The 23,268-nt window shown below is 41.3% G+C and overlaps 1 protein-coding gene across 6 annotated transcripts in view; it reads left to right on the plus strand.

The window, feature by feature from the left end:
• SLC25A21 (solute carrier family 25 member 21) overlaps positions 1 to 23,268 on the plus strand; it is a 369,071-nt gene that overhangs the window by 276,564 nt on the left and 69,239 nt on the right. For 5 of the 6 annotated variants that reach the window (XM_034768604.1, XM_034768602.1, XM_034768598.1 and 2 more), the window contains exon 3: positions 11,026 to 11,109. The exons of the other annotated variant lie outside the window; for it this stretch is intronic. In XM_034768604.1, coding sequence (XP_034624495.1) covers positions 11,026 to 11,109 — 84 coding nt within the window. The remainder of the gene's footprint in view (positions 1 to 11,025; positions 11,110 to 23,268) is intronic. 6 annotated transcript variants of the gene reach the window in all.

Genomic DNA, 23,268 nt, shown 5'->3' on the forward strand with positions numbered 1-23,268 from the left:
TCAGGGTTGTGCTGTATTTCTTTCTCAAGAAGATGATAAAATATTTGAGTGTCATGAACCGGTGAGACTGCTATAATTATTATTATTTTTTTTTTTTGTTAACCATCAGCATAATTATTGTAGCACATTTCCATGGAACTGTTCCATGGGCAAGTTAGGCCTGCTCCTGGGCAGGTTTAATTCATGCATCTCTGTTTTTGCCAAATATTCTAAGTGCCTTGTAATTATTTTTGAACAAAGTTCTTGGTTCTATCTTTTTAGCTACCATACGTTTTGACTTGCATTGTGCAACATAAAGGAGAAGTCACTTTAGTGTGTGGAGAAAAAAGACTTAATAATTCCTCAGAGCTTCACTCCTAATAAAAGGTACTGCACTTTTTTGTCTCCCGGTGATCTCATATTGTTGTTTTGTATTTTAATGAATCAGGGTTATGCTAGGGTAACATCTAGGAGAAGACTTGGATTTGTAAATTTATCTTTGTATCTGAGGTATTTTTAGAGCCCTTATCCATATAGTATTGGAGCAGTAAATAAAATAACTGAAATTACCATGAGGTTGCCCAAGAGAACTTCATAATGGATTCTGCTCCTCACCTATCTCAGGTTGTCAGAAGATTTGTTTGTAACAGGTGTCTCCTCACGGCCCTTCAACTGGGAAGGAACAAGAGCAAAATAATTGATCTGATTTATCATAATTTGGAAAAGAAATGTTACTGCTGGTTTCCTTCTCCCACCTGGATTTTTCACTGACTAGTAGACTTCTCAGCTGGAACACAAAGAATAAAAAAAAAGTGTTTTTAAAAGGAATGGGGAATATAAAAGGGATGAGGAACCTTCCTGAATAAGATTATTGTACCTAATTACAAAGGGTGAAATTCACCCCTCTGCAGAGAGCCAACTCAAAGCACCGCTGAACCACTTAAAACTTCAGAAAAGGAGTTTGGTGGTGCAGAGGCCTTTTCTGCTTCTCTGCACAGGGATAAATTTCTCTCAGACAAATTTTTTTTTTTTAAATTGTATGCACAAGTTAGAGCCAGACCTTGGAAGCTCTAATAACTTAAACTGCACTCAATCTTAGTAGCACTATGGGGACAGTCTTTACCGAAGAATGAGGTGTCCTTGAATGTTTCTTCCAGTGTATTAAGCACAAGTATATTTTTCTCCCTTGTCAGGTATGAGTGCTGTCTGGCTTCACCTACATTTTTTTTCTTGCGTTGACATATTGCGGACAATGCAAAGAAAAATCACTTTCTAATTGTTTTACTTGCTTTGTCTTCCTCCTTCATTATTTGAAGCATCTTCACTAGTAAAGGGCAAATTACAAAATGTTTGGAGGGCTAGTTTGTATTTTAAAAAATGCTGCTTATTCAGTTGTAGAAAGCTCTCCCCCTCTTGTTTTCTCATTCACCGGGCAATCCATTTCTCTTCCCTGCCCTACTCCTACTCTATTTCCATCAGAGGTAGGGTGCAAATAGCCAGAGAGCACTAAGTGCAGTGGAGTCCAGCCAAGTAGGTTATCATGTAAATGTGTGGAGAGGGAGCAGCAATGGATTGGGACTGGAATGGGACATGGGTTTGGGGGGAACTGAATCGTGGGTTGGAGGTGGTCGTCTTATCCATGAATTTAGATGTAGGATGGGAGAATGTTTGGGCTGGTTATTATGTTGCCTTTGAGTTAGTACATCTGTCCTAGTGATGAGTGGTTTACTGATGGAGCACTCCCACTCAGCCATAAAGCTAAAAATTCCTGTGCAATATACAACAATACAAGAAGCTGCCTCTTTTATTGAAGAACACCATGCAAAGTGACTGTTGGGCATTGATTTCACAATTCTCTTACAGTCTGAAAATAAAAGAGGAATCTCTGTGCCCTTGTTTTGAAATCTGAGACAAAGTTTGTGGTTTGACTAACTCCACACACATTCCAGGGCAGATTCAGATGTCTTAAGATGTTCTTTTCCTCGAATATGCAGGCACATATTCAAGCATGTATATGCAAAACTTACAATACACAGTAGTTCAGTGAAACCTCCTGATGGTATATCAAGCCTCTGCAGAATGCTCTAGTAACAGAATACAAGTTCTAAATCTTTTTTTGTTACTTCGGAGGAGACCTAATTGTGCTTGGTTTTATCCTGATATATTGTTAAATTTTTGCCACTTTACAGGAACTGCGTCTTCTTCTTTTTCTTCTTCTTCAGCCTCTTAACTTGTTTTCTGTATTGGGACCGACCACTGTGCGTTTCACTCAGGTCCCAGCAAGAGAATGTAATGGCAATTGTTTACTTGTATTGTTTGCATTTATACTTTACATGTCTCTAGTACCTTCCATATGGGTCTCTCAGAGTACTTATCAGGCCACAATACACTCCTGTGTGGAAAGAAAGCATTATGTGTGCTTTGCAAATAGGTAAATCAAGACACATTGATTGGATTGCCCGAGGCTACACAGGAAGTCCATGGCAGAGGCGGGAATAGAACCTCTTGAGTCCCAGTCCTGGGCTTTAATTAGATCACCCTTCCTGTTTTCCAGGAAGAATCCTTCCACTCCTGATAGGTCTGAGGCAATCCTCCTGCCCCTTCCTCCATTTTTTACCATCCAGAATTCTGCCAGATCCATGCCACCTATCACTGTCCATTTTTTATTGAACATGAGAAGATCTGAACTGGGGCTGGGGTTGTGACTTAGATTTATAAATCTTTTTGCCAGGTCATGTAGTTACCACCTGTCCTAGCTGGCTGTTCAAAGCAAAGGGAAAAACAAAAGCATTAAGTCTGCTGCTACTCCCCAGCCTAACCTCTTCTATCCTCCCATCTACCCTGAACACCATATGGGGCAGTTCTCTCTTTTAAGTTGTTTGTAACTCACCTAACTTTTACAATATCTTTTACCCAAGAATATGACTGCTACTTTTCCTTCATCTCACTGGCCTTTCCCCTAGTACATATCTTTGCATACCACTCTCTGCCCAGATAAAAAACATATGCACACCAGTTGGTGATAGTTACCATGCAATACTACTCAAACTGCTGAGCAACTGATGTGAGACAAAAACTCCAAGAAGTGTAATAATACAAAAAGGTTACAATGAAGTGGGATCAACTTGTTTAGCATAAAAAAAATGTTCTGTAATCTCACTCTCCTGACTGGAACTGGGTGAACTATTCACAGGGAACTACAGATTATTAGACTGAAATGGGAGTTAATTTATCTCTGAACCCACTTTGCTTTTTAAGTATTTGTTCATTTTTTAAATTATTCATTGACAAGAAATACTTCAGTCTGTGGATTGGTTGTGAACTCTACTATGAGTATTCACTACTGTATTTGTAATTTGCTATTCACACTCTGTGATTGGTCACCTAATCTGCATAGAATTCATCTTCCAAATTAGGTGATTCCCAAACCCGCATAGAGCTTTCAAGATAGCTATACAAGTATGTCCATTGTGAATACTCCTACAAATACATATTTGTGTACATAACAAAAAATTTGCCTTTCCACAAACAAATATGTGCTCCTCCAAATGTCACAGAAAGTAAATAAGAGGGATTATGAATCCAATCAAAGTAAATAAAGTTTTTATTCAAATGAATGTTGGAATACACTTTTTTGCAGTATTTGTCTATCTGTACTAATAATTTATCATTTGTGAAGCAAGTAATTTACAGTAGAGAAAACTGAGACAGCTCTGTAGAGAGTCAAAAGTAAATCTAGGTCTAAAATGCAATATAGTTTTAAAAAAAATTCTGCCCTTTGCCTGTTTCTATAATGTTACTGTTCTGCTATGTTTCTTTATAGCCTTGTACTTAAAATATCATCATTGCAGTACTATAATACTTAAAATATAACCGCATATATTGGCATAATTTATATCTATGGCTTAAAATAATTAGGTTTTTGTTCTGAAATGTAATGTTCATTTGTTCAACAGCTTGTGTGAATTGAAGGATTTACTGTTAAAATAAACGGCAGAATTATACTCTCAATTTAGTTATTATCCCATAAGTAATATAAACAACCTGAAGAACTTGTGCCAAATAGCAGAATAAATTACCTTATCAAGGTCCATTTTATAATATCAGGTTGCACATGAAATTTAAGCACTAGTAATGCCATATGCAGCATGTATAGTAGCTGTGCAAATCTGCATCCATATACAGCACTAACAAATGGCACCAGAGTAAATGTTTAAGTTAACAAATTTGATAGCTATTTAAATTGTGATCCAGTTATAGTTGAATATAAGCATGTAAACTGCTAAAAATATAGCCTCAGATTATCCAAATCTAGTTATGCTTATAGGAGCAACTGCAATTAGGTATGTCTGGAATCACAGGAAATTAATTAAAGTATAAGTTCTAGTTGTTGATCTTACATTTCAGAAAGCTATACAAGTTTAAAAGCTTTTTTAGAATTTACATTGCCCAGAAGATTTAATTTGCTTTTGTTACTATGCCAAATAATTTTTCATCCAGCAGTAATATCATCTAAATTGACTGAGTACCCAAAGTTATATATTTACATTATGCATATAAATGCTTTCACTACCTTGCAATCAGGGAAGGAAATATCAAGGATTTGATTTACATCTTAAAATTGCATGGTGCAATTGTCATCTCAGTTAGACGTAATAAGGGTGTGTAAGCTAAAGGGGAGACAGAAGACTCACTTATTAACAAAGATCATGAATATGGTCCAAATGCTATTTTTTCTTGAGAGAGAGAAAGCACACATTTTTCTTTCCCTCTGATCTACTCAGCAGCAGAACTGGTATTTTGGCAGCACAATACTGAGCACCAAGAATCTCTGGAATTCATGGGTGAAATTCTGGTCTCATTGAAGACAATGGGCAAAACTTCTATTGAGTTTAATGGAGTCAGGATTGACCCCATGAGTCTGTGCTGTGCGGACTAGGGTTGGTTGCTGACAGTATATTTAAATACAGATATCAAGTACTGTTTTACCCCTTTTTGATTATAAGAAAATTATAGCAATTTTAATATGGATTGAAAAGCTTGTGACAAATATCTCCAACAGCCGGCAATGTGGCACTAGCTGGAGAGGGTGCTGAGTTTCTACAGATAATTCTTTCCCAGATGTCTGGATGGTGGGTCTTGCCCACATGCTCAGGGTCTAACTGATTGCCATATTTGGCATCCGGAAGGAATTTTCCCCCAGATCAAATTGGCAGAGACCCTGGGGGAGGGAGGGTTCACCTTCCTTTGCAGCATGGGACATGAGTCACTTGCAGGTTTCAACTAGTGTAAATGATGGATTCTCTATAACCTGAAGTCTTTAAATCGTGTTTTGAGACTTCACTAACTCAGCTGGAGGTTACAGGTCTATTACAAGAGTGGGTGGGTGAGGTTTTGTCACTTGAAATGTGCAAGGAAGTCATATTAGATGATCATGATGGTTCTTTCTTTCCTTAAAGTCCATGAGGCTATGAGAAAGTGTAGCGATGCGGCGACTCACCGGCACGGCACCTCCTGCTGGTCATCCGGGGAATTACTTTTCCAGCCTTGGAGCACCCTCTGCCAGCCGGTATCCCGCTTGCCTCAGGCCCCCATGTCCCTCCCGGACCCCAGTGCCCCTTTACCTTGGGTGTTGCCCCCTGGCAGTACCCCCACTCTCTGAGTCTCCACACCCAGGGGAAACCCCAACCCTCTACCCCCACCTTGGCTCAGTGGCTACTGCCAGTCACCATCTAGCCCCTGCTCACTGGGACAGACTGCAGTCTATACCACTCATCGGCAAGGGGGGATTGGACCTGCTGCCTTTGCCTACCCTGGGCTGCACCTCCACAACCCCAGTATCCTTCCCGGCCTTTACCAAGGCCTGCGGCCTGGGGGATTTCTAGCCTGGAGCGCCCCAGCTCCTCTGACCTTTCCCCAGCCCTGCTCCACTCTAGGTACCCTGCTGAGGTCCCAAGCAGCCAGGCCCGTCTCTCTCCACAGCTAGAGAGAGACTGCCTGAGCTCCTGGCCCACAGCCTTTTATAGGGCCAGCTGTGGCCTGATTGGGGCATGGCCCCAGCTGTGGCTGCCTTCCCCATCAGCCTAGCAGCCCCAGTCTTCTGGGGCTGCCTTCCCCATTTGGCTCGCAGCCCCAGTCCTCTCCCAGGGCTGGCTGTAACCCTTTCAGGGCCGGAGTGGGTGACCACAGAAAGCCTTACATAGCACTTGGCATCAAATGGGGGAGGGTTAGTAAGAGCTGGGTGAACAGACTTGGAAAGCAAAAAAAAAAAAAAAAACCCTAAGGTACCTATGCTGTCAGGCACCCAGAAGACTATCTTGGTGAGAGATAGTAGAATTGACAACTTATAGGAGGGAGAGAATACAAGCTATCTCTTCTCCTCAGCCAAGTAACACCTCAGCCTCTCTTTCCCCACTAGGGTGACCAGACGTCCCGATAAAATCGGGACTATCCCGATATTCAGTCGTTTGTCCTGCGTCCCGATGGGTGTATGGTCAGGACTCCATTTGTCCCGATATTCTGGCTCTAGGCTTTTCTTTTTTTTTTTTGCTTCGGCGGCGCTCCGGACCTGCCCCCCCATGTGTCCCGATATTTTGTTCATGTAATCTGGTCACTCTATTCCCCACCATCCTGTGGATTTCACTGCATGCAGGATAAGACTGGCTTGCGGACTTTTGCAGAGGGAGGAGTCACTGGGAAGCATCATGGGAACAAAAACTGGGAGAAAACACTGGATTTTGTAAAACCAGCAAGGACAGTGGGACAGACCGTGGAAACAAATGTGTGATTTTTAGGGACATATGATCACCCTATGTAAGAGGGTATTGCACAGAAACTGCTTCATTGAATTATATAATGATTATTAATGGGAAATGGCTGACAGAGATGGCAAAAGAAAATGAGCATCCTTCATGTTGAAGAGGAGTTTATTTGTGCCTTACACATTAGAGGAGTCATGCCAGGGCAGTTTCTGTCCATATAGATTACCCCTTTCATGATGTCAAGGTGAGAAGGACCTGGGATTATTTGTCCTACAAATGGCAGTTGTACAGCTGCACAAATGTGAGTCATTTAATTGTAGCTTCTTTGATTTTGGATCACAGAAGTTTACAGCTTGGAGTTTAGGTTTTGAATAAACACCAAAAATCTCAAAAAGAAAAGCATTTAAAATGGCCATTTTTACATGGCTTCCACCTGAAACCATAACCCTTCTTGGACCCATCCTTTCCTCTCCGTTTTCAGGCTCTTGTCCTCCACTAGCTTGGGAATCTCTCCGTTTTTGTAATCTTCTGGGGTGGATTGAGGACAGTGGCTACTGCCTCCTCTTACAAACATCAGGGAGTCTTGTGGTAAACTTGGGAGGGAAAGGGAGGTGATTATTGTTGCAGCATTTTGAACAGACTGGAGAATCAGCAAAGCTGGTGGAGAAGAGGTTACAGTTGAGGAAAATGTCAATTGTTTGAACCTTTTTCTAGTGATACGTTCAATAAACTTGCACCTTGTTGCAGTATCCACTGTCTATTGCTTCTTGTTGTGTGGCAACGTTGTTAATGCCCTCTTAAGCCCCGGTGCTTCGAAGGGCTCTGCATGGGCAGATCCAGGTGCCCATGTGGAGCCCTAGAACAGGACTGTGGCCTTATCTTGTTAGTGTCCTTTCACTCTGTCTCTGAAAAATGTTTAGTTGCAGGTTTTGCTTCTTAGACTTCAGAATCTTAACCAGACCAGAAATGCGTGATGCTTTCTATTTAGTCAGGCAGGTTAGCTTCTGTATTCTCACAAGGCCACTAATGTATAAGATACAGTCCTCCTGCTTTCAAAAATGCAAGAAATTCACTTGAATATGAGCATTTGGTTAATACCGTTTTCAGAGAGAAATAGATTTGAAGCAGAAAAAAAAACATTGTGTATCTCCAGGTTGTACTCAATCCTCTAGTCAATAATTTAAAACAGACCAGGTTGTTTTTGAAGTAAATGCTTTCACCCTTCTTTATTATTACTAGTACTGCTACGGGGTGCTGCTGTGACTGCTGCTCCTCCCCCCAGCAAAACAAATAAACATCTTGTCAGTTCTTCCTCTAGCTCCTTATAACAAGTATGGGTGATCAGTTAGCTAGTCCATTAAAAAGTTAAACCTTCTTTTATTGAGGCAAGCGATTCCAAATCAAATAACCCAGTTCACAGATCTAGATTAGAGCACATAATTGGCATGTATTTTAGGATTGCTGTTAAAGCTATTAAAAAGATTTACTAGGGAAGGAATGGATCCAAAAACCCTAAAGGAAGGAATATGTTGTTTGTGTCAGTATTACAAATGGACTTGCTTAATACTAAGATCTTCTCTCCCTTTAAAAAAGAAATTGAAATAAATGTAAAAAATAGTATTTAACATTTTTAGTAAGAAGTTATCCTTTTACCCCATAAACCGATACAAATAAATTAACTATTTTATTAAAGTGCTCATTCAGTCTCTGCATTTTACGAGCAGAAATATTAAGTATTAAGAAATATACAGTATAGCAGGATATAGGATAAAGCTAAAGTAAAATAATTTTACTATATATTATCTCTATTGGGGTAGCCCAGGATTAAGGCCCCAATCCAGCAAATACATACGCATGTGCTTAAATTTATGCACATGAGTAGTCTTGTTGAATAATTTGTGTGTGTACAAGTAGCACATGCATAAGTATTTACAGGATAGGGGCCTAAGTTTTTCCCGGAGTATTTTAGAAACAATCACCTTTATTCTAAATTTCTGCTTAGGACAAAAGCTTAAAACTTTTGAAAAAAGTTTTATGGTATAGGACTGTCTTTCTATGTAAATACTAGTCTACAATTTCTTTCAATTATTAGTGATTTTTAAAAGGTTTCTTTTTACAACAAATGGAGCCCATCACTTTTGAATTTAAACTTTGAGGTATAAATGATCAAGGCTTAAACATACTAATATTAGTATAAATCCTACATGTCTGTGTGTGCTAAGATTTTTTTTTCAGTCTTGATTTCTTGGCTAGTACAATGTAACAACTTACAACATTCCGTTGCTGTTATTACTGTTGGACTTTGTGCGATGCCATTGAGGCATTTTCAGCTATTAACCTTCCCAAGGGTTCTTTTCAGACAAAATGTTATGCATCAACTCTCATATGAGTGTAAACCTCTAGAACAGCAGTCTCTACTTTGCCAACTTGGCAGCAAGTTCTCTCACTAATAAAAGAGGTTACCTCAGATGGAGATCCCACATGTGCCTGAACTGCTTTTCTTAGGACTATGGAGCGATCCAACGTTTCCTTCTAAATGCATTCAAAAGAGGTGTGCGTTTGCCTTCATAATTGCCCAAAGAATTATATTACATCACTGGAAATTTGTCTCCCAGAGTGAAGAAAATGCTTAGATTTGTTACTGCAAACAGCTTAGGAAACACTGATAGGCAAAACTAAGAATGCCTTTTCCGGAAATGTAAAAACCTTTTTTGATCCTGCTGAATCCAGTTAAGATGGAAGAGAAAATTGCTATTTAATATCATTTAACTAAAATTGTACTATTATTTGAATCTGATGGTGTCTAATCAGAATAAGAAGCCATATTTGTATGTTGGAGCACTGAAGGTCCGGTATCTATCTAAAACACTAATGTATACTATGTGTGAAGAACATAAGTAAAAAGGTAAACGTGCTTGTTTTATCTTTTGCTTAGGACTTGCAGCAGTATTTGATTCTAATAATTAATGTCTGGATGATTCTTTGAAACAGGCGTTATTTAATGCACAGGGTTGATGTTACATGAGTTATAATGGCAGTCTGTAGATTGCCACAAACAATGCTATTCTGAACTGAGATTACTAACATTTGTGTATGTGTTGTTTTATACTGGATAGTAATTGAAAAAATCTAACATGAAATTATGTTCGTCCAACTCTGGTCGAAGTTTCCTTGATGTGGAACTTGGCTAGGCTACTCAAGTGAGCATCTTTGCAGCTCTACAGTTTTAAAAATGAGATATTATGAAAGAGTGCACATTTTGGTTTTAGATCATAACTTTCTCTACAAAGTCCCCTTATTGTGTAGGATGTAGCCAAAGACTTCTAAGTGTAATCAAACTGTGAACAAAAGCACATTATATCCAAGGCTCAAACTGGAAAAAGATGTCATTATGAGCCCCCCCCCCCAACCCCCATCCCGCATACACACTTTTAAAACAAAGGGTGGGCGGGATGGGAAATATATAGTCTAGCGTCTTTTTCCTTTTCTCTATTGGCAGCTTTGAGAAGTGGGTGTAACCCCATTTGGAGCACTCAGTAGATTAACACAGTGAGTTATGCTGACCACCTTTATCGAGAACTTGTAAATACTGGCATATATGTTTGCAGTCTTAAATCCTAATCTTGTTGTTATTCTTAAGGCTGATGTGCTGCAAGTATTGTCAGCCCGCTGCTGAAAACCTCTGCATTATGTGTCAAAATATGAGCAGAAGAAAGGTGACTTCATTAAAATATTGATAGCTGCATTTTATATTGTTCACCTCTGTGATAAATGTCCAAAAGTGACTATTAGGAGCCTGATCTAAGTTCCAATAGAATCTCCTGATGATTTTAATTGGAGTTAGATCAGACACTAAAAATAAGAAATTGTATGGTAGGTTCATTTCACAGTGGTAAAACACATTACAATATGCTACTTCAGATTTCTGAAAACAGGGTCTGATTCAAAGACCATTGAAAGACTCCTATGAATTTCCATGGACTTTGGATCAAGCCCATGATTAGCAGTTTATTTTTTACACAACAAGAAAGAGGAGTAAATTGTAAAAGTGCTGGCTATCTGAGTACTATGAACTACGAAAAAGTTACTTTTAAAGCTGTATTTCTCCTTTGTTTAATAACTCCTATGAAAGTAGTGTTAATAAGAATAAATATCAGGAACAGTCTATAATAATGAATAAGATATATCAATAAACCTTAAAATCCCTTTTATATAGAAATTGGAAAGCCGAAAGTGGCTTTTAAAATCCTTAACTTCACATGCTGTTATAAATTGTATTTTTTAGGTTCCAGATTCAAAGAGGGAAAACTGATCCAACCAGTTACAAGAGCTTGGGGGACAGTTTTAGGACTATTTTCCGGACTGAAGGGTAAGAATACATATGTTATATTTGTCAATTTTATGTGACTGTTTCTAATCACCCAGCTTTCCAGACATTAGAACACTGCTTTCAAATTAACCCTTTTTCCTGTGTTCAGAATTTGGCAAACATTTTATTTGACATCATAAACACAATCTGAAATGTTTTACACATCATTTAGATGCAGGATTCTTAATGCTCTTTGTTACACCAGTATGGACTCATTGAATTCAATAGTGTAATACAGGTGTGATTGATTTGGCCTAGAATCTATGCCATTAAAATCCTCTCTATTTAATATATAATAACACCAATCCAGTGCAGCACCAATTTCTGAACTCTGATTAACTGGCATTTCAAGTTAGCCAAGGTGGATAGCCAGCAGTTGCCCTAACTAATGCTCCACAGGAGCAGCTTCTCGGTTCTGTGGAGCATCTAAGATCTTCTCTAGGGCTCCTCCCCCCTGATCCAACAGATCACTTAAGCATGTACTTAACTTTAAATACATGAGCAGTCTCACTGATGCCAGTGAGTTCAGTGGGATTACTCTAGGGTGACCAGATCACAGGGATGAAATATCGGGACGCGGGGAGGGGCGGAGGGGGGGCGGAGCAAAAAAAATGGCGGCGGAGCAAAAAAAAAAAAAAAAAGCAGTTTCGCAGGGGCGGGGGGCATTAGCAGGCCCCAGCCGCGTCGGGCGCACGTGCTGCCCACCCCAGGGCAAAAGCTGGCCCCGATGCAGAAGGGGCTAGGGATAAAGAGGGCATGGGGGGGGACAAGAAGCAAAGTCCGAGGCTGGCCGCGGCGCGGGCGTGCAAGGGGCCAGGGCTGGCACAGCCGAGCCACAGCAGCGGCCAGTCGCCTGAGGGGCTCCAGGCTGGGCAACGGGCAAGAGCCAGGGCTTTTCCCAGCCCTGCAGAGCCTCCCGCCCCCAGCCCGCCGTGGGCACATGCGGCACATCCCGCCGCCGGCAGGGAGCCCCGCGCCTCTCCCGCTCGGCTGCGCTCCAGCGGCTCCTTCCCGGCGGGGCGAGCTGCTGGAGCACAGCCAAGCAAGAGAGGCGCGGGGCTCCCTGGCAGAGGCGGGGAAGTTTATGGGGACCCCGGCTGGCCCCTCGCCCCTGTCCGCCGGCCTCCCTGCCTGGGACAAGTCTCGCCCCCGCAGCCTCTCTTCGCCGCGTGACTCCGGCGGCCCACACTGCTCACCCGGGCCAGAGCCAGCCCCGGCTGCTGCCTCCACAGCAGCAGCCAGTCTCCTGAGGGGCTCCCCGGGGCTCCAGGCTGGGCAACGGGCAGGAGCCAGGGCTTTTCCCAGCCCTGCAGAGCCTCCCACTCCCCAGCCCGCCGTGGGCACATGCGTCCCGCCGCCGGCCGGCAGGGAGCCCCGCGCCTCTCCCGCTTGGCTGCGCTCCAGCGGCTCCTTCCTGGCAGGGCCGCGGCAACTTTCCCTTCCCCTCCCACGCTCCTAGTAGTTGCCCGACCCTCCTCCTAACCTCCTCTCTCCATGGAGAGATCCAATGGGGGAAGGAGGGGGCGGAGTCGGGGTGGGGGGGGCGTGAGCGCCGGAGTGGAGGGCAAAATTGCTTTTTTGTCCAGTGTCCCGACCGAACATCGGTCGGGACGCGGGACAAAGGAGGAAATATCGGGACTGTCCCGATAAAATCGGGACATCTGGTCACCCTAGATTACTCACAAGTTTAAAGTTAAATACATTAGCCACAGGACCTCTGCATGATTGATGCTCGCCTATAATAGAGGGGACTCAAATTAGCCAAATCCCAGTTTTATACAGCTTGCCGGCTTACCCCCAAGAACTTTGAAAATACAATAGAAATCTGATTTTACAATGTATGGATTTTCAATACTTGACTTTACTATGGATGAAATAGAATTGTGCTTTTATGTAAGTACAGAGTAGCAGAACTAGTTGTTTTCAATTACTAAGTAAAGAAATCTTTACAAATGTTTCCATTAAGTTTGTGAGATAGAAGACTGCAAATCCCTCTGCAGTGATTATGTTGTTTTAAGTTACTTTTTGATTCCTGTTGAAGAACTACTGTGCATCACACCTATAAGGCATATGACATTTTAAAAAACATACAAGAGTTTGCAAAAAATAACAGGATTTCTGTTTTTTCTGATTTGTGTTGGTGTTATTCTTTATCCCTTCTGAAAGAAAAATGAATAATGTATAATTCCTTCATCTAGTTGTTTTAAAAAAGTATAAATCAGGTATAAATCACCAGTAATTCAGTATTTTGAATTCAATGGGCATTTGGGTGTGATATGAATGCAGGACTGGAGGCTTGATGTCTTTTGGGTCTGATCCAAAGCCTATGGAAGTCAATGGAGGTCTTTCTTGATTTTAGTGGGGTAACTCACAGTTGTGTGGGACAAAACACAGTTAAGCATGTGTGTGAGTCTCTGGAGGTTCAGGGATTAAGTGAATAGAATATTTCCTATTTAGCCAATTTTTGAGCCTTTTTTTTAACTCTTCTATCATCGGGTAGTTTTGTCCAGTCCAGGGGTGTAAAGTAATAGAGACAACATGAACTTGAATATACTATTGGAGGTACAAATCCTTCACCCTGTTCTATTTTTATTAGGAAAAGGAACAAATAATTTTCATTTCAATTAAGTTAAATTAAAAAGGTAGACTTTTCCCCTCAGATTTATAACCTACCATAAATTTCAAGTAAACAACCCTTTTTAATATTCTTTAGAATGAGGTTTTTTATGTATATCTTTGTGGAGTTTCTCTTCAGCAGTAAGACTCAGACATGTTTGTTGTTGAAGAGTTTTCGTCACATAAATATTGTACTTTTCAATCATTTCTCAAAGACACAAAGACTACTTATCCCATTAACACGACTCAGTTAATGCTGATATTATTGCCATTTGCAAGGAAATGTGTGGTAAATTACCTCAGTCAGATTATATACCATACCTGTGATGCAGCTTCTCTTCAAAAACAAATTTACAAAATCTCTAGGTCTTGATATGAAATAGAAGGACAATAACCTGCAAAATGGATCTGCTCCTAGTCTTTCTCCCATCAGCAACATCACAGATAACTGACCGTAACACTTACATCCCTAATACGGCTGCCATAGCCTTTTGCTACCAAGCATTTTCTTCTTTGTTGCATGTCCTTTGATGGGCTTAACTGATAACAAACAATAAGGGAAAACCTTGATAGTGGTATTATCTCAAGAGAACTGATTAGGGATCTGAGTTCTGTGGTGTTAACAGGAAGGAAATGTGGAGAATTTTTCTAATTTTGAAAGTGTGTTGACCTCAATCTGGAGTCAGAGCAGAATATTTCTGATGTTTTCAAGTGTTAATGTTCAAACCTGTACAGGGAAAGGTTCTAAATTAAGATTATAATCTACCAGTGCATTGCACGGAGTTTCTAGTGGGTTCCAGCTAAAACTATGAGAGAAATTCTTGCCATCAGTGAAACACTGATTACATTCATCTCTAATATTTTGGCAGAAACAAAAGGTGATTTTCAGAGGCAGAAAAGTGAAATTTCTTTATGAATTTCACCTGATTCTTCTTTTGACCTTAAAGAAGCTAATAAAAGCTGAAAATGACCCAGGCAAGATTGTGGGATTTATTGTTTTACAGGGATGGAACACTTTCTATAGTGTGGGCTTCTTTCATTCAACATCAAGCACGCATGTGTTCTTGTCAACCTATTGTTTGCTTGAAAAAGGACATTTTGTGTTTCCCTTCTAGTATTCCCCGGTAAGGTTGGAGATGTTATTTTGTAATTCCTCTGCTGTGTCATAGAACAACTGGTATTGTTCAGCGCTGTTCCTCACAAAGAGTTGCTACCTTGGAAAACTTAAACTGTTTCGACTTATGGTCGTGTTGTAGCTGAAGTACAAATATCTCTAATGTAGACAGGCCTTAAAATGGCATTGAAGACTCAAAGACATAAAGTCTGCCCCTCGGTGCCTTTGTCCCATCTTACATGATTAGACAAACAAGGGGTTTTACCATTGACTTCAGTTGAATTAAGATTTCATCCTGAATCTTCAACAGTAGAACTGGGTGAATTTTTTCAGCTGACACTTTTTTTTGTGAAAAATTCAGACTCAGGTTGCCTGAAACATTTCATGAATTCATGTCGATTTAACTGAATTGTTTCATCAAAAAAAATCTAAAAATGATAAAATAAAATTACGAGAAAAATCAAAACAATGATTTTTGTGTTTCTTAATTTCTTTCAGGGTTTTTTTTTTTTTAAGTTAAAGCTCAGACTCATAGGGTCAAACAAAACATTTAATTTGATCTCAAACAAAAATGTTCTTGACTTTTCAGTTTGTTGGAAATTTTGAAATGTTTTCCTGTTGAGCCAACCTAAAATGATTTGGGGGAGAGGGGAATGGGAGGGTTCCCAACAAACCAAAAAAAATCATTTATTCACACAGCTCTGTTCAACTATTAGTCTACTAGCCTGTCTCCATTAGGGATTTTTGCACTGGACATATACTAGTGCAAAAAACCCCTAATGTAGATAGATCATAAGAAGTAACAGTTTAAGTGCCCCAAAGAAGAAGCTATTTCTGAGGGATGACAATGAATACTATGAGTTGTTCTATGGCACTGATGTATGGAAGAGGATATGGAGGGAGCAAATTTATAGAGTACGAACTGTACGAAAGTAACTGAAGCAGCAGCATGTACAAAAAATAAATGGACTGCCCTGTGACAGAGGCTCTTTATAGTAATTAATGAACTGCCTAAACTGTAAAGTAATTACTCAGTTTTTCCAGGGGCATGGAGGGAGGCAGGAGGTCACATGGTGACAGTCATCTATCCATGAGTACCAGCTTAAAGGGGGAAGAGACTGAAAGAAGAAGGTGTAGAAAAGACAGTTTGATAGACACAGTCAGTGATTTTGGCTTAAAATAAACAGATATCAACAAATAACCCAGAAAAAAATGTATGAAATAGGAGCTGCTCTGTCAGTCCCAAGTCTGGATGCAACTACCCAAAGAGGAATTATGAGAATGCTCGCTCAGCATGAGGGACAGAAATCATAAAGAGGAGACAGAGAAAGATTCATTCCAGAGTAAAATATTTGAGTTCATCCAGGGAGAAATTCACTTCTGTGAAGTGGGCCAATGAAAAGCTAAGGCACCACTTAAATCCCACGTGGGACCTATTCTGAAGACTTAAGTGGGACTTAAACGGTGCATGGGCCTTATGCTGGCCGTCTGAACAGGAGCAAATTTCACCCATGATAAGACAGTGGCTCAGCCAAGTTTAGATACACTGATCTGAACTCCCCAGTTGTTTTGTTCTAATCGTTAAACCATCTGATCTCCTGGCCTTATATTCTTGCCATATAAGGCTATTCTGACTGAATAATCACTGAACTGAGATTTTAGAGAAAATGGTATCCTGCCATATATAATTGAAATATATGTTGAAATATGTGGTCACAAAATCTTGACCAGATGCCATAGTACGCAGCAGATTTTTTTTCTGGCTAATAAATACTATGTTGACAGTACTTCCCATCTGGCCCATCTCATAAAAAAGAAGCTGTGTACATAAATAAAATATAAATAACCAGTTTGTACAGTCTTTAAGGGTTTTCCTTGGTTTCAATACAGATTTGGTTTGTGGATTGGTAGGATCAAACAGCAAAAGACTAAGGGCTAGAATTCTCTGCTTGTGCTGTTCAATTGAGAATTTGGCGCTGAGTGTGTATTTTTAAAAATGGCAGAGAACACCCCAAAAAAATGGTTTTGGAGTGCAGGTGAAACTATGCTTAACTCATTGCACATTTCTTTGTAAGTCTAAAAAATTAAAATACCATAAAGTTAAAAGGTATGTTGTGGCCTGGTTTTATTTTTTGTTTAAATGTCATTTTAATTGTTTCATACGCTAAATTTCATTATGTTTTGTTTCCAAAATAATAGTAAATGCTACCAGATTTTTTTTAATTGGGTAATGTTTTTACTTCCATTAACTAATAAATAATTAAAAACTCATGCAAATGAATGTTTGTAACTGGCTGACCTTTAAAGGCATGTACTATATTTTTCTATTGTCTCCTAAAGTGTATAAAGTCCAAAGTTTTGTAATTAAGACACATGAGATTTTTTTTCCGAAATAAGAATTAATTGGAACTTCAAACAGTGGGTGTTGTGCAAGGCATTAGCTTGATTTATGCAATGCGAGCTACCCATTCAAAAAAAATCCCATTTCTTGGATAGCCAGTTCTTCTCATTGTATTTATAGAACTTCTTTTATTGCATCTAGCACTGATCTGACATTGCCAGTTTTGTGTACAGTTTCTTCAGCTGCTCAGTCTGCATGCCTTTTACCAATCCCCCTTATTTTCAATGACTTTTTAAAAAGTAAATGTGACAAGCTTTAGTAGCCAAAACCTGTGAGTCATTCTACCTGTCTTTTTCTCTTCTGTATTCCAGCCACTGTCCTTACCAGTGCTTATTACTGCTTTTCAGTTTTGCTCGTATTAAGGAAGGCATTTCTTTCCAATACTCTTTGACAATGTAACCACACATAAGGTAGGTAAACATAGTGGATAAACCAAATGTGGAACAGGGAATAACAGGGTAAACAAAATGTCGTTACTAAGGGCCTGCTTCTACAAATGTTTTCTTCTGGCCACAATGCTTGCATCCTCAGTACTTATTTAAGCCAATGGGACTGCACAAGTAATTATCACTGTGAGCTAGAGTGGCACAGCCCTTACTTGCCTGTGCAGAGGATTAAGTGAGAGTAAGCGCCTCGTACTGCCCTGCTCGCTTGGCTGTGCTCAGATTGTGACACTAGAGATAGGAAGGAGAGCAGGGGCTCCTAACCCAGCATTCCCCACATCCCTAACACCACCAACCACTTCACCAATTGCTGGCCAGAGTAGCTGCCTGTGCCCATAGGGGCAAGTAAGCTGTACCATGTAAAAGAGATAAAAGAACTTTGCCCTGGGAAGGGAGTAACTGTGTGATCTGCTCCTGAGGCAATGTGCAGCTGCATACCATCTCTTACTCAGGACAGATTCAAAGGTTACGATCTACCCTGTGCCAAGAATTTGTGTTTTCAGGGTCAGTCCCTAAAATGCTGCTCAATGTTCTGAATATGTGTTTACATCTTTATTTACTGCCATGCCTGTTTAATGAAAAGTTACCCCTACTATGCTACTGCTGTATCATAATAGAAATGTCATGGTTGCACAGAACACTACCTCATCATAAACATTCTCCATGGTCTCTTTAACTATTCACTTTTCATCATTCCACCCTTCTTCTCAAATAGAAGGAAGAGTCAGAGTAGCAGAAAAAGCATTTCAAATGTAGTCATTTGCAGAACACTGTCACTTTCAAAGGCCTTCAAGACTCTTTCCATCCACAAAATAGTCTGACAACTACAAAAGTGGAAATAAAAAAATCTATGAGAGGCCTTCTAGGTAGAAATAAATTGTCCCCACAGGGAATTAAAATCTTCAAAGTAGGATCCATCCCTTGAACTTTTTTTCTTGTCTTACAAGAAAACGGGAGCCACAAAACATAAAATTTAATTGAGATTTACTAAAGTAGGGCTCCGTCTGACAGAGCATTAAAGGTCACATAGCTTTCTATTAAAGAGAAGCTGGAGTATTAACTTCAGGGCTTTTGCTAACTTCTGCTGGAATCTTCCAATTGCTGCCTATTGCCACAGCTTCTTGAATCCTATCATGCCGTGAACAATTTTCTATTCAGCTACTCTAATTAATGGTTGTACATTTGGATTTCTCAGTTCGGGTTAGTTTCAGAGTTAGTGTGTATATTGACAGTTCTTTGACAGCAGAAGTAAAATGACCATGAGTATATCTGTTTATTGAGGACTGACAGGTTTATAGCCAACATAAAAATAATCTGATGTTTATTGGGGCAAATGTTTGGACAGAGGATTAACTGAAACTGCTGAGCAGAAAAAATAAATTCATTCTTTTCAGACTCCAGATAGGAGGTTAGATCAAATTATATGAACTTTTTTTTGTCACTGTCTTCCTCACCAGTGCATCCATCTATGTTATTGATAGTGACTTCGATTTGAATATGAAATGTAAGAATAAACCAACAATCTATTAGAATATATATGTTACATTTATTTTAAACACACGTGGGATTATGTTTTATATTAAACATTGGAAATTATACTCATCTGCGCTGTCCTAATTTTGAGTTAAAAGCATTACAATTATAGATGCTATTGTTTAAGGTCTGTGAGCAACAACATTATTATAAACCTGGATTTTCATGGGCTTGTAACTTCATCAGTAAATATTGTTCTTGGCTATAATTGGCCAGCTCTCAGTTGAGGAATCTGTTACTTTGGTTGGTAGATTTGTCTGAAGAAAGCAAAGTAGAATTTTATGGGTTTCCAATTTAGTAAAACATTGAATGTAAAAAATTAAAATTTGACATGCAGTTTAGTCTTTCTTGAATCTGGATGGTCTTTGGAGAGTACCAAATGAAATTGTTTCTCTTAGTCTATTTAATACTGTATTACCTGGTGGTGACATTAGATGTTTAATCTATTTGGTTAAGGAATACTTTCTGAATCTGTTTTTAGTTTCATTAAGCTTTGAGCCATATTTATTGCTGGTCCCGCTCCACTGACTACAGTAGAATTACACTAGAGCTAAGATTAGAGTTGTTTTTTTAAAAAAATAACTTGGGGGAGAGTGAATAGAAATAAAGTTTGCTTAGGGTTCAGTTGTCTTTTTACCAAAATTAATGATAACTTAGATGTGTTACTCTTGTAAAAGATGATAGCTTCTTGCAAAGTTGACTTATTGCATATTTGTATATTTGGTAGCTCATTTTAGAAGTGTATTTATATACAGTGTGTTGAGTGAGACAAATTTTGCTTACATTATACACAGAGGAACATGAATGCAACTGGCCTGGTCTACACTACAAACTTTTGCTGGCATAGTTATGTAGGCCAGGGTTGCGAAGAGGTGTGATCTCTAACTGACATAGCTGTACTGGCAAAAGCCTGCCATGTAGACGACAGTTATGCTGGCTGGTATAAGCTGTGTCCATACTAGGAGTGCTTTGCCAGTTTAGTATACAAGTGTACCTGTATTGGTAAAGCGCTTCAAGTGTAGACTAGAAACACAATTCTGATTTTATTTTCAGGATTAACAACTTCCAGGGAAAAAAATTATATATCGAGCACTACAGCTGAGATGAATTACGAACTGTGCTGACTCATTATAATTGCCTTTAATGATGATATTACCTTCCTATTATATAACCCTGATAATTTTCCTATATTGTAAGATGTTAAAATAAACAAACTAAAAAAAATTAAATTAAATAAATTTTAAAAGAAAGTAGTTACTGAGCTTTTGCAGGAACTATTTTTTCATAACATTTTATTGCACAGTGATATACTCTGATCTCAGTGGAAACACCATCTTGTCTTATGCTTTCTTATAGACTTCCATAGAGATCTCAATAAAACAAAATGATTTGAAACAGTGCACTGCCATAAAAAATGAAGACATAAGTACTAATTTTCCTTGCTTTTGGGTGCTTAAGTTAGATGCTAAACTCTTTACATTACTTTTAAGTTAAGCCAAAAACTACATCCTTTAAAGTGGTGTTAGAGAACAAGGACATTTTGGTATTACATATTTATTTACCAGCAATGACTTCCAGACCAAATTTTCACAGTCTGCAAGCCAAAACAATCCCCTTCTAAACTCTTTGTTTTTTTGGGTCACTTTCTAAGTGTGCCACTGCCAAGCCTGTTTATCTGAAAATCAAGGTGTGTATTTTCTGCATTATACATGCTCCATGGACATCAATAGCAATAAAAACTCTGGAGCCAGAATTTATCTGGCAATTTTTTTTATGATACCTTCAGGCAGAAAAAAATCCAGCTTGATCTTCTAGAGCTACTTACAACATTTTGGGTCTGCACAGTGCTGACTGTGTTAGTAAACTAAGCATATATGGCTCAGAAGATGCTCAAGGCTGTTCTGCTCAGAATTGCCTTCATGTCTGCAGAATCTGGTAGCCTTAGAATAATTTCTGCCTTGTTCTTGAGTCCATCAAGCCAGCCTGCTGTATATGGCAATTTGCATATGACCATAAACAGCCCCAGGCAGTGGCAGAGGTAGGACATAGAACTGCACAAATCTTGGCAGTTCTGGCTGGGGTAGGTAAGTGGGTGGATGAATGGTGGATGGTGTCTGGACGTTCTGGGTAGGTGGGTGGGTGGTGGAGAAAGGCTGGAACTGCTGGAGAGAGTCTGGGTTCTTGGACTAGATGCATGGTAGAAGCTGTAAGATAGCTGGGTGGGAAGTTGGGGGTGTCTGTCTGAGGAGAAACTGAAAGCTGTGTGTGGGAACTGGTTAGGCCGTCTGCAGGGTAAGATGGGGGTTGGGCGGGCTGTGTGTGGAGTAAGCTGAGTGTGGGTATAAAATGGAGGGTTGGGGTTGTTTGGGGAGCTGGGTTTTAACTGAGGGCTGGCTGTGGGGTTGTGTGTCTGGAAGATAGGGGTGGTGATAGGAGATGGATGTGTGGCCCTCCCCACTGGCTGTGGCTGTTCCTCTTATCTTCTTCCTCACTGTGATCCAGTAGGGGAGCAGAGAGAGGGGAAAGACGGAGTGATTGCCAGCCTGCTGGCAGCTGCCAGCAGTAATTGCTGCCCATTCCTGCAGCCCAGTAGATGTGTGACATCTCAGCTGGGCTGTGGGAAATCATGACACAGCTGCCAAATGAGTGAGAGTCACACCAGATGCATGACACTTGGCTGCCCAATGCATGAAGCCCTAAATGGAGTTGCTAGTCAGGAGGAGGTGACATGGCAAAACCATACCCCAAATCTAGGGTTACCATCCGTCCGTATTTCCCCGGACATGTCCGGCTTTTGCGTCTCTAAATAGCCATCCGGGAGGAATTGGTAACAAGGTTAAAATGTCCGGGGGGGTTTTCTCCCTCACGTCCCTCCCTCCCTTCCATGCGGAGTGTGGCTGCTGATTGGGCGGCTAGGCCGATTGACCCACTCCCATTGGCCTCCAGCAGCCAGAGCCCTCCCCTGCTCCCCCCTCCCTCTGTCTGTAGCCCTGTGTAACACACAAACCGACCCACCGGGCAGTGTGTTTTGCAAACTCGTGGAGCCAGAATGGTAAGAGGAGTCCGGGGGAGGGGCAGTCAGGGAGCGGGGGAGTGTTGGACGGGTCCCCAGCCTCCACCTGCCACCCCCCCTCCGCGCATCCACCCCCCTGTGGGTCCCCCCTCCCTGTCTGCCTCTCCCTTGTCAGCGTGTACTGCCAGAGCCAGCAGCAACTGCTGTCTGCTGCCCCCGGGTCCTAGTGCCCCCATCCACTAATGGGAAGACAGGCTGCCCTTACCCTGCCCTTCCACCCTAGCCCTGAGCCTCTCCAACACCCCAAACCCCTCAGCCCCAGCCCTCATCCCCCCACACCCTAATCCTCTGCCCCATCCCTGAGTCCCCTCCTGCATCATGAACCCCTCATCCCCAGACCCACAGCCCTCACCCCTGCATCCCCTCCTATTCCCAAACTCCTTCCCAAACCCCCTCCCCCTTTTCCACCCACCCCCTCCTGCCCTCAAACTCCCTCCCAAAGCCTGCACCCCCTCCCTTTGCACCGCCTCTCACCCCCAAACTCCATCCCAGAGCCTGCACCCCTCACCCCTCCTGCACACCCACCCCCTGCCCCAGCCCAGAGCCTGCACCCAGCACCCAAACTCTATCCCAGAACCTGCACCCTGCACCCCTCCTGCACCCTAATCCCCAGCCTAGGACCTGCACCCCAGACCTCCTCCCCCCCACCCAACCCCCCTCCCAGAGCCTTAGGCAGGTGGGGGTGGGTTCTGGGCACCACCAAAATTTCTACAACCCTGCCACCCATGCGAGTGGATAAGGGTCGGGGCAGTCAGGGGACAGGTAGGGTCCTAGGGGGGGCAGTTAGGGTGGGGGGTTCTCAGCAGGGGGCAGTCAGGGGACAAGAAGCAGGGGGGGTTGGGGTTCTGAGGGGAGCAGTCAGGGGGTGGGAAGTGGGAGGGAGTGGATGGGGCAGGGCGGGGCTTCCCCCCCCCCCCCCGCGGCCCCCTTTTTTTTTGTGGTAACATTGTTACCCCCCTCCCAACCTCTCTCCTCCCCC

Source organism: Trachemys scripta, chromosome 4 (genome assembly GCF_013100865.1).
Source record: "Trachemys scripta elegans isolate TJP31775 chromosome 4, CAS_Tse_1.0, whole genome shotgun sequence".
Lineage (NCBI taxonomy): Eukaryota > Metazoa > Chordata > Testudines > Emydidae > Trachemys > Trachemys scripta.